This window comes from Heterocephalus glaber, unplaced genomic scaffold, assembly GCF_053883595.1.
Source record: "Heterocephalus glaber isolate CG9 unplaced genomic scaffold, H.glaber_assembly_v1.0 deba00001805, whole genome shotgun sequence".
NCBI classification, from domain to species: Eukaryota; Metazoa; Chordata; class Mammalia; order Rodentia; family Bathyergidae; genus Heterocephalus; species Heterocephalus glaber.
This window is the reverse complement of record NW_028258480.1, coordinates 3,676,600-3,689,244: the sequence shown is the minus strand read 5'-3', so window position 1 is coordinate 3,689,244 and position 12,645 is coordinate 3,676,600. Positions and strand designations below refer to the sequence as shown.

Genomic DNA, 12,645 nt, shown 5'->3' with positions numbered 1-12,645 from the left:
TCCTTTATAAAGAGGGTTTTTATTGCTAATTTACAACATGGTTTTCACTGAAGGTCCATTTAGTTAGCTACCTAGAAAGGGCCCCTGACTGTGGTCTTCCCTGTCCATCGACCCTTCTCAGCTTGATGCAGTTGGATGAAATCTGCACCCCTTCTCCTCTATCTGCAGCTGGGGATAACCCTTTGAGGAAGAGCTATTATGGACTGCTAAGCCAATTAAACATAGTATAGGTCCTCACAACACAGAGGGACAAGCCATTGCTGGGCATGCTCACTTTTTCCTAAAAGCACACTTACATAAAACAAAAGGAAAGGGAGATATGTCAGGAGAAATTCTACATAATCTTGGTGGAAAATCATTTCACAATTAAAATATGATTTTTCTATTTCTCCTGCCCACAGGCCAACTAAGGCATTTTAAGACATAATTCCATTTTGGCCTCTGCTCACAACTGAGACCTCATTGATTCCATGATGCTGTGATTCTCCAGGACAAGATTACATCAGGTGAAGACATCCTGGGAGGAACAATATCTTCATCTGCATAGTTCCTCATTGATCTAGGAATTCTGTCACTCTCCAGTGCTATCACATTTGTTTCTCCCAATGTACTGAATAAACATGTGGCAGTCTCTGGGTCTTTTGTCTTTGCTGCCAAGAGCAGCATTGATCAGCCCCAAAGCTCAGCTTCTTCTCAAAGTCTCATGTTTTCTACCTTTCCTGTATAATAAGTTAATTCACCTTGTGCTGTTGTGGCTCACAGGAGACTAGGGCTTGCTGTAGTGGTTCTAGTAATGTCCCCTTTCCCTATTCTCTACAGTTAAGAAATAGTAGAAAATATAAAATCCTGATAAAGAGAATTCATTCTTGTATGTATAAATATATTTGACTCATGTTTTAGCAAGTCTAAGACTAGAATAAGATACCTCTCATTCCTTCCATTTATTAAAACAAATTTAAAAAGTAAAACAAATGTTGAATAATTTTTCAAATAATAACTTGAAATCAACTTATAACCTAAATAGCAGTAGAACATCATAGGACTTCTCTGAGATGTATGAACTCTATTGCAGTAAACCAAACAAAATAACTGTCCAAATTCTAACGTTCCCATGGAATGTTTTTATAACACCCTTTTATTTTTGGCACCGGGCATCGAACTCAGGAGCATATGCTTGCAAGGCAGGCGCCAGAACCACTGAGCTAAATCCCCAGCCCTGAAATGTTTTTAATTTGTAGCAGTTTCTCAACTCAACTGAAGCTTTCCAAATGAAAATAAAAAGTACCATGAGAAGCTAAAGATTTTTTAAAGTGTAAAGGCACCCATGGCATGATATGCAGCCTCTTTCATGTAACACTTTCCAGTCATCCTAGAAATCCCTATCTAATACTATTTTCTTTTTAATTCTGTCTCCTATGCATAAAGATATGGAATATTTACATGTGTTTGGAGTGTATCTTGATATCAAATGATATTGATGTTTTTTATATGCATTTCCAAATACTCTCTGATTGGAATGTTCTATCTTGTTATTAACTTATTCAAAATTATTTCTGAAATAATTACTGCATCCTATGTAATTTTATTGTAAAGTTCCCTATTTTGCTATGATTCACTGATCTGGGCAAATGAAAATAATCTTAAAGGCCGGCCACTGAGGAACATGCAGCATTATTGAACAGAACAGGATCAATTTGGAAATAAAGAATCATTTCACCCTCAAAATCCCAGGTGAAATCAATTACTTTTTTCTGCATTTTACATGTATAAATAATGTTCCCTCTTTTGTTTTATATAATTTATCAAATTGATTTATATTGCAAATAAGTTCATATATTGTAATGAAATCTCTTGCTAATTCTCTTCCATAAATTGCAACCTTTAAAAAAAAAGAGAGAGAAAAATCTGGCCAGAAAGCACCTGTGACAGCCTTGGGATTCTTGTTAAATCCTAAAGCTTTTATTCTGTATGATATAAATAGCAAGAAACATACAGGCAGTTGTTATGTAGGTAAATCCCTATACTGTTCCAAGAGTTGTAAGACAAGATTATTATCTTTACTTATACCATGTGTCTAATAGGAAAATAATTTTTGGAAATTACTGGTCAGGTGAACCCAACTGAGACAATGCTAAAAGAGATGCCTTTCAGATTTAATGTGCATGACCGCCCCCTGGGAACCTTGTTGAAAACATTTCATGATTGTTCCTGTATCTCCAGAGCAGGATCTGATGTTCTGGACCTGAGGCGCTGGTAGGTGAAGCTGAGCAGCTGGTGGCTGAGGGACCACACTTAGGAGCAGGACAGCGCTAAGAGGATCGCCTGCTCCCCACTGAGAGGGCGATTGCAGGCAGCTGGTGTGGACTCCTCTTATAATCCGCGAAGGAAGGAAGGAAGCCCAGCTGTGACCGACTCGTGTTCCCAGTGGCTGCTCCTGTCTTGTGGCCTGGCGGGATGAAGGGCTCTGTGCTCCTGGGCGGGTCCCTCCTCCTCTCTCTGTTGGTTTGGAAATCCTGTGAACTTGAACCAGGTAAAACAAGAAATCCCTTAGGAGGATGGCGACATAAGGCTGTTTTCTAAAACACTGTTGGGTGAAGACCCGTTCTGTTTTCTCTCTCCCTGCCTACAAACAGAGCAGGGTTGCCTTTCTCTCAGTGGATTTAGTTTTAAAAGTTAGTGTGTTTGCTAATGACGAGCCCCATCTCTTATAGAACTGGGGTTCATTTAACGTGAGAGAACCAGGAAAGAAAGGCTCTTGTGGCCAGAGTTCCATGAGCTAGTGGGAAAGGAGGGTGGGAGCTCGTAGCTGGGCCCTGGGGCTTGAGAAGTGGAATGGAAATTGTACAGCTGTGAGTCTGTGCATCAGCTGTGAGTCAGCTGTGTGTCTGGGTGGCTGTAGCTCAGGTGGCTGTGAGCTCTGTGCATGGAAGATGTGGGAACAGACAGCCTGAGTGTCCTCCTTGGTAACTGTGGACCAGGGCACCAGAAATAAGTGACCGAAAATGCACTGCACCTTATGGAAAAGCGAGAGAGCCAGTGACACGAACATGCTCGCTGCTTAAATCTAGACCTTGCTACCATTGAGGAGTAACTCAGGGAGTTTCTCTGCTTTGCCTCTGTTGCCAACCAATCTATTTCTTGTGGAAAACCTCTAGCTGTGGCCTGTTACCCTGGGGACACACAAAGCTTTTAGCCCTTTCACTGTAAAGAGCTGGTGCTATGAAATTAATGGATGGCTATGTGAGAGCAATCCTGCTTGCTATTTTTCCCTTCACATCTTTGATTTCCTTCTGTTATACCAAAAACTGTGGTCATTTTGCAGCTGTGAATGTGGGCACCCCCTAGACCAGTTGTTCTCAGACTTTGATGTATATACAGGTCATCTGGGGTCTCGTTAAGTGTAAAGTGATTCAATAGGGTGGGGATAAAATGGAGAGTTTAGTAGTTGAAATGAGTACCCAGGTGACCCTGATGTTGCCCATTGATGGACCAGACTGATTCATTAGGCTTCAGATAAATTACTCGCTAGCTCGTGTCAGTATTCCCTGATAGAGAGTAAGTGATGATGTGTGAGTTGGCAATTTGTGGCTCTGGTCCTTTCTTTCCACTCTGCCATATCCTTTAAGATGCAGCCCTTCAGTGGGTAGAGAGGTGCTGTTGATTACAACAGTGCCTGAGCTGACTCTTGGTGGCCAACGGCAATAATGTGAATTGTTATTAATGCCAGGCACATTAGTGGTTTGAGCATTTCATTTTTTTCTGGGAAAATGAAGGGATTATTTGTCCTATCTTAGAATATGAGAGAGAGAGAGAGAGAGAGAGAGAGAGAGAGAAAGAAAACACATTACCCAGGAACTCTAGACTTATGAGAAACTCTATTAAAGAGAATTCTATTTATTTTACATGACGACAGTCATCTTGGGAGTCTCCAATGGAAAAAAGCCGTGGTACATACAATAGATTCTTTCCTGAATGGCTTACATCTAAATGTGGATGTGTCCATGGTTGGGTTACCCAGTTTATAATCCTTTTATTAATCTGAATATAATCAGGGAATTGATAACTATGATTCCTGTTTTGACATGAACCATGAATATCAGGGAGAATGACTGCAGGTTTGTTTCATTTCTATTCTGAATCTCACTTCTAAATCTGTCATTTTTGCTCTCAGAATTTGTTCCTTTGATAAGCAGGTTTTACCACTAATGTTTCTGGCAAAAATACATTTTCCCAAAAATATCATGTTTCTTGTTGTACTTGTCTGTCCTTTTCAGTCACCTCTGTAATCAAAAGTGTCAAAGTGTTCCACTTCAGGTTTCTAGCCCAAGTGAGGCCCCCTTTTAAGCTACTATTTAAAGACAGACCTGTACAGGTCACGATACTGCCAAGGGTCCCTTGGTCTAAAACTAGATCAATACTTTATTCATGCATAAGTCAGTTAATTAAAATTCATGTTGAAGATGAAATGCATACCGCGTGACTGGCAATTAGGAGCTAAGGGGATGAAGTTTGTTTTAGGGAGCGATGACAAAAGTGTCTCGCATTTACTTGTGACAGTTGGGCTGCAGTCACAGTATCCTCAGGTTCATCCGAGAATAGCAAACCCTGTTGTACTCATCTTTTCTGTAGTTTTCAGATTCCGGTCCAGGTTATTGTAATTTATTGATGCACAAGATGGATGAGGGTTGAGCCAGATGGGAGGGACTTGTGGTGTAGTGTCTTCCAGAAAGACCTTTCAGTTGCTTCCTTAATGAAAGTTAACAGAGCACCTCAGTCTTAGGTCTTGTTCTAAAGTTTAAATGGCTTTTGTCATTTAATCATAAAACCCTCAAAGGTAGGTTATATTTGCTACAATGTTTTCCAGTGAGTAAAAGGGTTTCAAAGTACCTGAATAACCAATTCATCTTTTTTTCTTAAATTCTTTTGTTGGTCCATTTTAGGTATACAGTACATTTACATTTATTATTGGGTGCTTGTACCTGTACATGATGTATCTTGGTTCTTATTTTTTCCCCATTCCCTGTGCTCCCTTCACCTCCTCCACCCTTCCCTATTTACAAACTCTTTGTTTCCATTTTTGTTCTTTTCTCATAATTTTTCCTTTACCTTCTTTCCTTTCCCCTTCTCCTCCCACTTCCCCTACTCCTTTGGACCTTTGCTTCCTATTTCAAATTATCAATTATTTGTTTTAATCCTTATTTGCACATTCAGTTTCTCATAGTAGAGAAACTGTTCAGTATTTACACACTTGTATCCTATTTATTTCACTTAAGAGTATGGCCTCAATATGTATACATTTAGCTATAAATGTCTCTCATTTTTCATTCTCAATTCATCTTTTGAGATGGATTTATTTTAATGATTTATTGGTGCATGTTACTGATACATTATGACCACATTCATTATTGGGAATCTATACCTGTACATGATATATCTTGGTTCTTGTTTTCTCCCATTCCCTTTCCCTCCCCCTGCCCCATTTACAGAAGCTTTTTTCCCCCATTTCTCCTTATTTTCTCCCTTTTCTCTTCTCCCCCACTCTGTTCCCCATCCCCTTTGAACATTTTCTTCCTGTTTCACATTATCTATTATACATATAGATCCTTATTTAGATTTTCAGTTTCTCACACTAGAGAATCTATTCGGTATTTACACGTGTGTCCTATTTATTTCACTTCAGAGTATGGCCTCAATGTGCATCCATTTAGCTATGAATATCTCTAGTTTCTCATTCTTTTTTTAAATTTTATTTTATTGGTACATTTTAGGTATACAATATAATGACATTCATCATTGGAAATTTGCACCTTTACATAATCTCTCTTGGTTCTTATTTTCCCCCCTCCTCCTGCCCTCCCTTCAACCACTCCATGCCTCCCTATTTACAAAGACTTTGTTTCCATTTTTCCATTGTCTCATATTAATTCCATCCCTTCTTTCCTTTCCCCTACCCCTCCCACTTCCCCTTCCCCTTTGCCCCTTTTCTTCCTATTTCACATTATCTATTATACCTTTTAGTCCTTATTTACACTTTCAGTTTCTCACACTAGAGAAACAATTCAGTATTTACATGTGTGTCCTATTTATTTCACTTGAGTATCCCCTCAATGTGCATCCATTTGGCTATAAATGTCTCTAATTTCTCATTTTTTATGGCTGAGTAGTACTCCATTTTATAAAAAGCCCACATTTTCTTTACCCATTCTCCAGTTGATGGTCAAAATACATTTTTTAATGGAAGCCCAGGATACATTTTCCAAATGTGTGCAACCTGTACCAAAGCTTCCCTTCCCATTTTTGAGAACCACATCTGCTGTGCTTGCAAATAGTTTGAAAATGTTTTCATGAGACAAGTTGGTAAAGTTGGAATGATTTCCAAAAGGGAAGATCTTTGGCTCATAGCTTCTCAGGAAAAATGTGACCTTTCCACCCTCAGATGAGGAAATGGAGCCACACAGAGGTGAAGCAATTTACTCATGATCTCACTGTGGGAAAATACACAGAAACAAAACATTGTCACTCTGCATCTAGGAATTCAGGTCAATGAGGTGATGGTGACAGAAAGTTGTTGGAGCTGTTGTTTGGGGAACAAATGTTGTTGATAGCTTCCCTGTTTTATCTTCTCAACAGTGTGGGTGATTTGTACCGAAATCTGGCTACGGGTTAGACTGGATCGATACCCTCTACTGGACAACCTGCAAGTCCAGTCACAGGAGTTAACCCTGGGACATGGCTGCCCAGTCTCCATCATGCTGCCTGAGTACTTTGACTTCATGTATCATCTAACTTCATGTGGCATTGGTGTCTATGTAAGAGCACTTATTATTCCAACAAATAGTGCATGCTTTGCTTTAGGGCCACAAAACAACAAAGAGAACTAAGCTCAAGTAATATAAACTAATCACCTTCTCCCTTCCCTTTCCCCTCCCCCTCCCTAGTGAAATCTAACTTGAGGGACTCATTTATTGTTAAATAGATTTTCAATCTCCCATTCCTTTCTTGTTGTTTACCTAAAATTTCAATTTACACTGGGTTGTCTGGTCATATTGCTTCTGTATTAATAAGAGGAATAATCTTTCCTGAGATGAGAAAACTTTATTTTTCTCTTTAAATGAATTTGTTGCTCTATTTGGTCCTGCCTTTTGGAAGCAAACCTCTCCTACACTGGTAGAGATGATTTTCTGGATGCATTAGATTCCTGGCTTCAGACACATGGCCTCCCTGGTTATTTAATGCTCTGTCTCTAGTACCTAAAACGATGTCAAATGTGTGGCAAGCACTCACTTTAGGATAGAGTCTACTCAGCTGCCATATAGAAAGGCTGATTAGTAAGATGCAGGGACTCAAATATTTGGTAAGTATGTGAAAAAGCTATGCCAATTCTCACTTCACAAAATCATGCTAAATCAAGTGGAAACTATGTAGGGCTCTGTCTGGGATGTCTAGGGAAAGAGGCTTATGCTTTTTTTTTTTTTGGTACCGGTGATCGAACTTGGGTCCTTGCACTTGCGCAGGAGGTAGCGAAACCACTGAGCTAAATCCCTGGCAAGGCTCACACTTTTTAATTGAGACTACAAATAAATTCTAAGCAGATAATTACTGAGGTTTCCAGTAAGCACCCAGGAAAGGAGAAACTGCCTAAAAAAGAGGAAACTCAGAAAGGACAAGATGTATAGTTGTAAAGGTGGGAAGAGGAATAGGTATTTGATAATGTGACTTGAGTTCTATTACCCACCTGTTCCTCAAATCAGATTGTCCCCGGACTCTCGCTTTCCTGTTTGTCAGAACTCCAGTTAAATTGAATGTCTTTAATGCATAGTATTGTCCTGTATAATGCTCACCCTAAAAGGTCTTACTGTGGACATTTTATGGGCTTTTGGATAATCTGAGGTACTAACAAGCATTCTTGCCTACCACGTTTCATTGATGCTAAACGGTAGACATAAAGATGAATTGTATGCAAATATCGACCATGTCTCAATACTTGGAAGAGTTCAATGCTGTTTTTGATAGTGCCTTATGTTTTAAAATTCTAGAATACAAATTGTAATTTGTAGCCTATGAATAGATGCCTGAGAAGTGGTTTTCACTCTCAACGGTATTCATACCTTTGAAGTTAAATAAAAGGACAAAGTTCTTATTTCAGCTCTTTCCTAGATACATTTAAATTGATGTTGAATGGATCGTATTCTGTTACACACAGTAGTTTATGCCTGTGTCTGGCATCTGTGGTCAGTGGGCCAAAGGCAGCCACCTTCCCGTGCTTGCATGTTAAGTTTTCTTGGAGCAAATGCACTTCTGTTTAGTTATTGTGCATGGGTACTTCCATGCTATGAAGATGAAATGGGCACAGGGATGGAGACTGAGTGGTCTGCCAAGACAAATACTTTCTGGTCAAATTGAGAGATGTTTTGCCAACTCCTGCTTTATATTATCTGTAAAGTTGTGTGTGCACACATAACAGGCAAAAAAATACAAAGTCTTGGATGCCATGTGAGCAATATCTGATGTAGACATTTTATCATTTTATTGTATTATATAGTAAATTAAAATTGAGGGTTGCCTTGCTTTCATATACTGCATTTTAAAAACTGAATTTGAAAGTGTTTGAAAGAGAGATAAGAAAGATAAGTGAATTTATATTCTTTATATTTTTAGGAACAACCATCGGGTATTTTCATTGCAACTGCAGTCACATATAGTCCGCTGCATTTAGGTCTTCCTTCTTTCTACTACAACATAACATGCTTTGTTCCAAGGTAAGTGTTGTGGACTGCTGATTTGAAGGTTATCTAATGTTATGTTTGGCTGCCAGGTGTTCTGATCCAAGTAAAATTGTTAGAAAATATGCTGAGATTCATCACTGGGGCCGATTTGATCTACAGAATTCTGCTTAGTTAAGTGAAGAGATCTAAAAATATATTCAATGGATCCTGTCAGTGTGTTTTCTAATTGAGTGGATTAGCTCCTTTAATAAAAGCTCAGTTTCTATCTGACTATTCAAATTTGGTCAATGAAGAGAATCCATCAGAGGTTATTTGTTGGTAAACTTTCGTTTTGGGGGTCTTCTTTTTCTTTACCCACTTCCGCCTCTGGCCCCACCCATAGCTAGTCTGCAAACTCTTTAAGGTTTTATAAGAACTATCCACCCATGGGGTTCAGAAAAGAGCTTAAAAAATTAGTATTTCTCTGAAATTTTAAAGCTAGAACGAAGCGAGTCAGTTTGTGGCTACATTTTATGGATATAAAAGTCAAGACTAGCTAGTGACCAACACATTTCTGCAGGAGAGCGGCTCTTGAGTGAGATGGAGAAGCAGAGGAAGCTGCTTACTCCGAAGGCTGAGGCGGTTGGCCTGCGATCCGTCCCTGGGGGACTGTGGGTGAGCACCCGGTGCTTGTCTGTCCTCTCTGTGCTGGGAATTTCACTGCAACCTGCATTCTGGGCATTCTGCCTCCTGGGGAGCCCCAGGGTTACCCAGCTGTGACTCCAGATTAATCCCATGGGCTAACTGCGCTCGGTGAAATCTGCTTTTCTTGTTCTTTAACAGCGCTAGTCCTTTTCATGGCACACATCATCAAGTCATTATCTCTAGCGTGCCCTCAAGTTTAGGTTTCCTTTCTGCAGTGCTGCTGATCTGGAGCCCAAAGGGTGGGGGAGGACAAGTTCAGCACAATCTATGCTTCCCTTCTTCACTGCCTCCTGGAACAACCGCCAGAGCTCTAGCACTGGTGGGGAAATTACTGAGTTGTGCCGCAACCGACGCTGGGGAAGGATGTCTTCACTCTGCCCGCTCTCCCTGTTCCTGACGCCCACCTCTCTGGTGTGAGTCAGCTGCAGGAGCAGATGGGTCTTTGGCAGGAAGTCGCCTGCCCCAGGTGCTTTCCCTGACTGAGGCGGTGGCTTCTACCACCCTTGTGTGGCTTCCTGGGGGCAGAATTCTGTGAGCCCTCAGTCTTTAATCGCAGGCCAATAGCTGGAAGCTGTATGGTAATCATTCATGGTAGACATGGGTGAGCTGAGGAGCAATAAAGAGAAGTTAGGAGTTTCTGATATTTGATAGTTGTGTGACATCAACTTGTGGTTCCAAGGTCATTTCTAGGATAATGACAAACTGTGCAACGTTCTGTTAAAATTTCTCCTGTCTTCTGTGAACTGAGTGGCCATTGTTTGCCTAAGTGAGTTGATTTGGGATTCCCTCGTGTCATTTGCTTTCTATCCCTACACCTCAGTTCCTTGTCTACTTCCAGTAGTTTGATTTAGACAGAGCTCATATATTTTTTTCTTTTTTATATTTTTCTCTTGTTCAGAAACAAGCCACTGAGCTTTCAAACAAGGAAAATACATCATAGCCATAATCACCTAGAGGGAGCAAGACAGACTTGGTTGCGGTCAGGTGAAATGGAATACCCAGGAAGACTTCTAGGTGCATTGTCATGGTGAGAGAATTTTCATGTAGTAACATAGATGCTTACATTTATGAAACCAGGCCAGGGATTGGTGAAATGATGACACATAGCACACTTTGTAGATCATGTGCATGTATGAGTTTAGGCCAGGACAGTTGTAAACATGCATTTTATGTTTATTAGATATGTTTTGTGAGCATTTCTTATTTTTTCTCTCGTGTACACAGTCTATTTGCAATTGCAACCCAGCTCGCTCTTTTATAGTATCAATCTGTTCCAGCCAGGCCCTCACAGAAACCTGTGGAGTTTGTAACATAAACATGCATGAACTTGGGAATTTTTATGAAGATGATAATTGATATGCTTGCTAACTTTTTAATCACCTTTTTGTTCTGGAAGAATTAAATGCCTATAATGTCTTTAAAATGAGCTGTAGGAATTATTCAGAGTAGAAAGTCTTTAGTATGCCAGAAGGAAAGCCCTTTATTTTTCTTCTGACCCTGGGCATTCAAAATGTGAGACACTATGCTCATGTAAAATTGATAAAAGTTGTATTAATAAATGCTCAGTAAATGCTTTGTAGCTCCATCTATATGAATATACATAATATATATACTATTACACTTGAGTCTTTAACATATGTAAATGCTGGGTGAGGTGGCACATCCGTATAGTGTCTGCTCTCTAGAAGGCTGAGGCAGGAGGATTGGCAGTTCAAGCACAGCCTGGGCAACACAGTGACGTAGGAAGACCCTGTTTCAAAAAAAGAGAGGTGTTTAAATTTGTTGTCCTCCCCTCCTGTATTCTTGAGTTGTTGAGCCTCAATAGTTCTTTGAGGATATAATGGTGACTCGTCGGTATCATGTGATTATTTCTTTTCTTTCCTTCCAGGGGCAGTTGTCCCTTGCTGGGCCATAGAAATTTTACTACTTCCTACTACGTGGAGGCATTTAAACTCTAATTCTGGGGCCATGAAGTGGTCTTAGCAACCCTGGCTGCATCAAGTTTTCACTGCTCCTCAGATGTTGGACAAATGTCTACAGGGATCACCTCTGAGCACTTTTAGAATGACCTTTTAAAATGAAAACTTGCTCTTCCATCTGTATTTATGAAGTCTTTGTGGGGAGGACTCCTCCAGATTTTAAATTTGTGATAAAGGCAATTTTATGGAAATAAACGTTTGCCATTCTCAGCGGGTATTTGTACTGTTTGAAGACACCTCAGTCCCTCGTCACAGGGCCTCATATTGCAGGGGTGACTGGGCTTTGGGAACAGGCTCAGTCCTCCGTGTGGCTCGGGGTGGCAGCCGGGAAGCTGGTGTACTGTGATCACATTTTTCAGTTGACCCCTATTTTACTTTCTTCAAATGGTATATGGGAAAGAAAATCCAAGCAGAATTTCCCTTTCAATATTTTATTTTTATTCCCAGGTGTTTCATTGTGCTTATCAAGGGTTCGGGTGACACTGCAGCACAAGCACATGGTGTCTGCTGGTCCCCTCTGCCCTCCCACTGCTGGTGATCAGGAGTCTGCCTTACAAGTGGCTTTTTTTACCATTTATTAAAGAGACTATCTTTCCTCCAGTGAGGGTGTTTGACTCTTTTGTCAAAGATGAGGTGGCTGAGTGTGTTTGGAGTTGTTTCTGCATCTTCTAATCTGTTCCACTGGTCTTCAGTTCTGTTTCTTTGCAAGTACCATGCTGTTTTTATCACAGTAGCTTTGTACTATAGTTTCAAGTTGGGGGATGTAATACCCACCACCATGTCTCTGTTACCTAGAATTTCTTTTGCTATCCTGGGTCTCTTCTTGTTCCAAATGAATATTTGGATTGTTTTCTCAAGGTCTATGCAGTATGCTGCTGGGATTTCAATTGGGATTGCATTGAATCTATATAGCAATTTTGGAAGTATAGCCATTTTCACTGTGTTTATCCTTCCTACCCTGGAGCAAGGGATGTCTTTCCATTTCCTGATATCCCTTTCAATATCTTTTTTCAAAGTGCTATAGGTTTCAGAGAAGAGGTCTTTGATTTCTTTAGTTAGGTTGATTCCTAGATATTTCAGTTTTTTGGATGCTATTGTGAAAGGCATCGTTTGCCCTATTTCTCTCTCAGTGAGTCTGTCATTCATGTAGAGGAAAGCTACCGATTTTTGTGTGTTGACCTTGTATCCAGCTACTTGACTGAATTTGGTTATTAAGTCTAGAAGACCTTTGGTGGAGTTTTTGGGGTCTTCTATAT

At 40.1% G+C, this 12,645-nt stretch overlaps 1 protein-coding gene across 1 annotated transcript; it reads left to right on the top strand.

The window, feature by feature from the left end:
- The first annotated feature begins 2,222 nt into the window (after positions 1–2,222).
- Positions 2,223–11,840, top strand: LOC110346713 (oocyte-secreted protein 4A-like). The gene is made up of 5 exons (XM_087203607.1): positions 2,223–2,530; positions 6,631–6,809; positions 8,659–8,759; positions 10,309–10,437; positions 11,299–11,840. Exons 1-5 carry the CDS (start codon positions 2,455–2,457, stop codon positions 11,366–11,368), a joined length of 555 nt encoding a protein of 184 aa, XP_087059733.1. The 5' UTR covers positions 2,223–2,454; the 3' UTR covers positions 11,369–11,840.
- Positions 11,841–12,645: the final 805 nt, after the last annotated feature.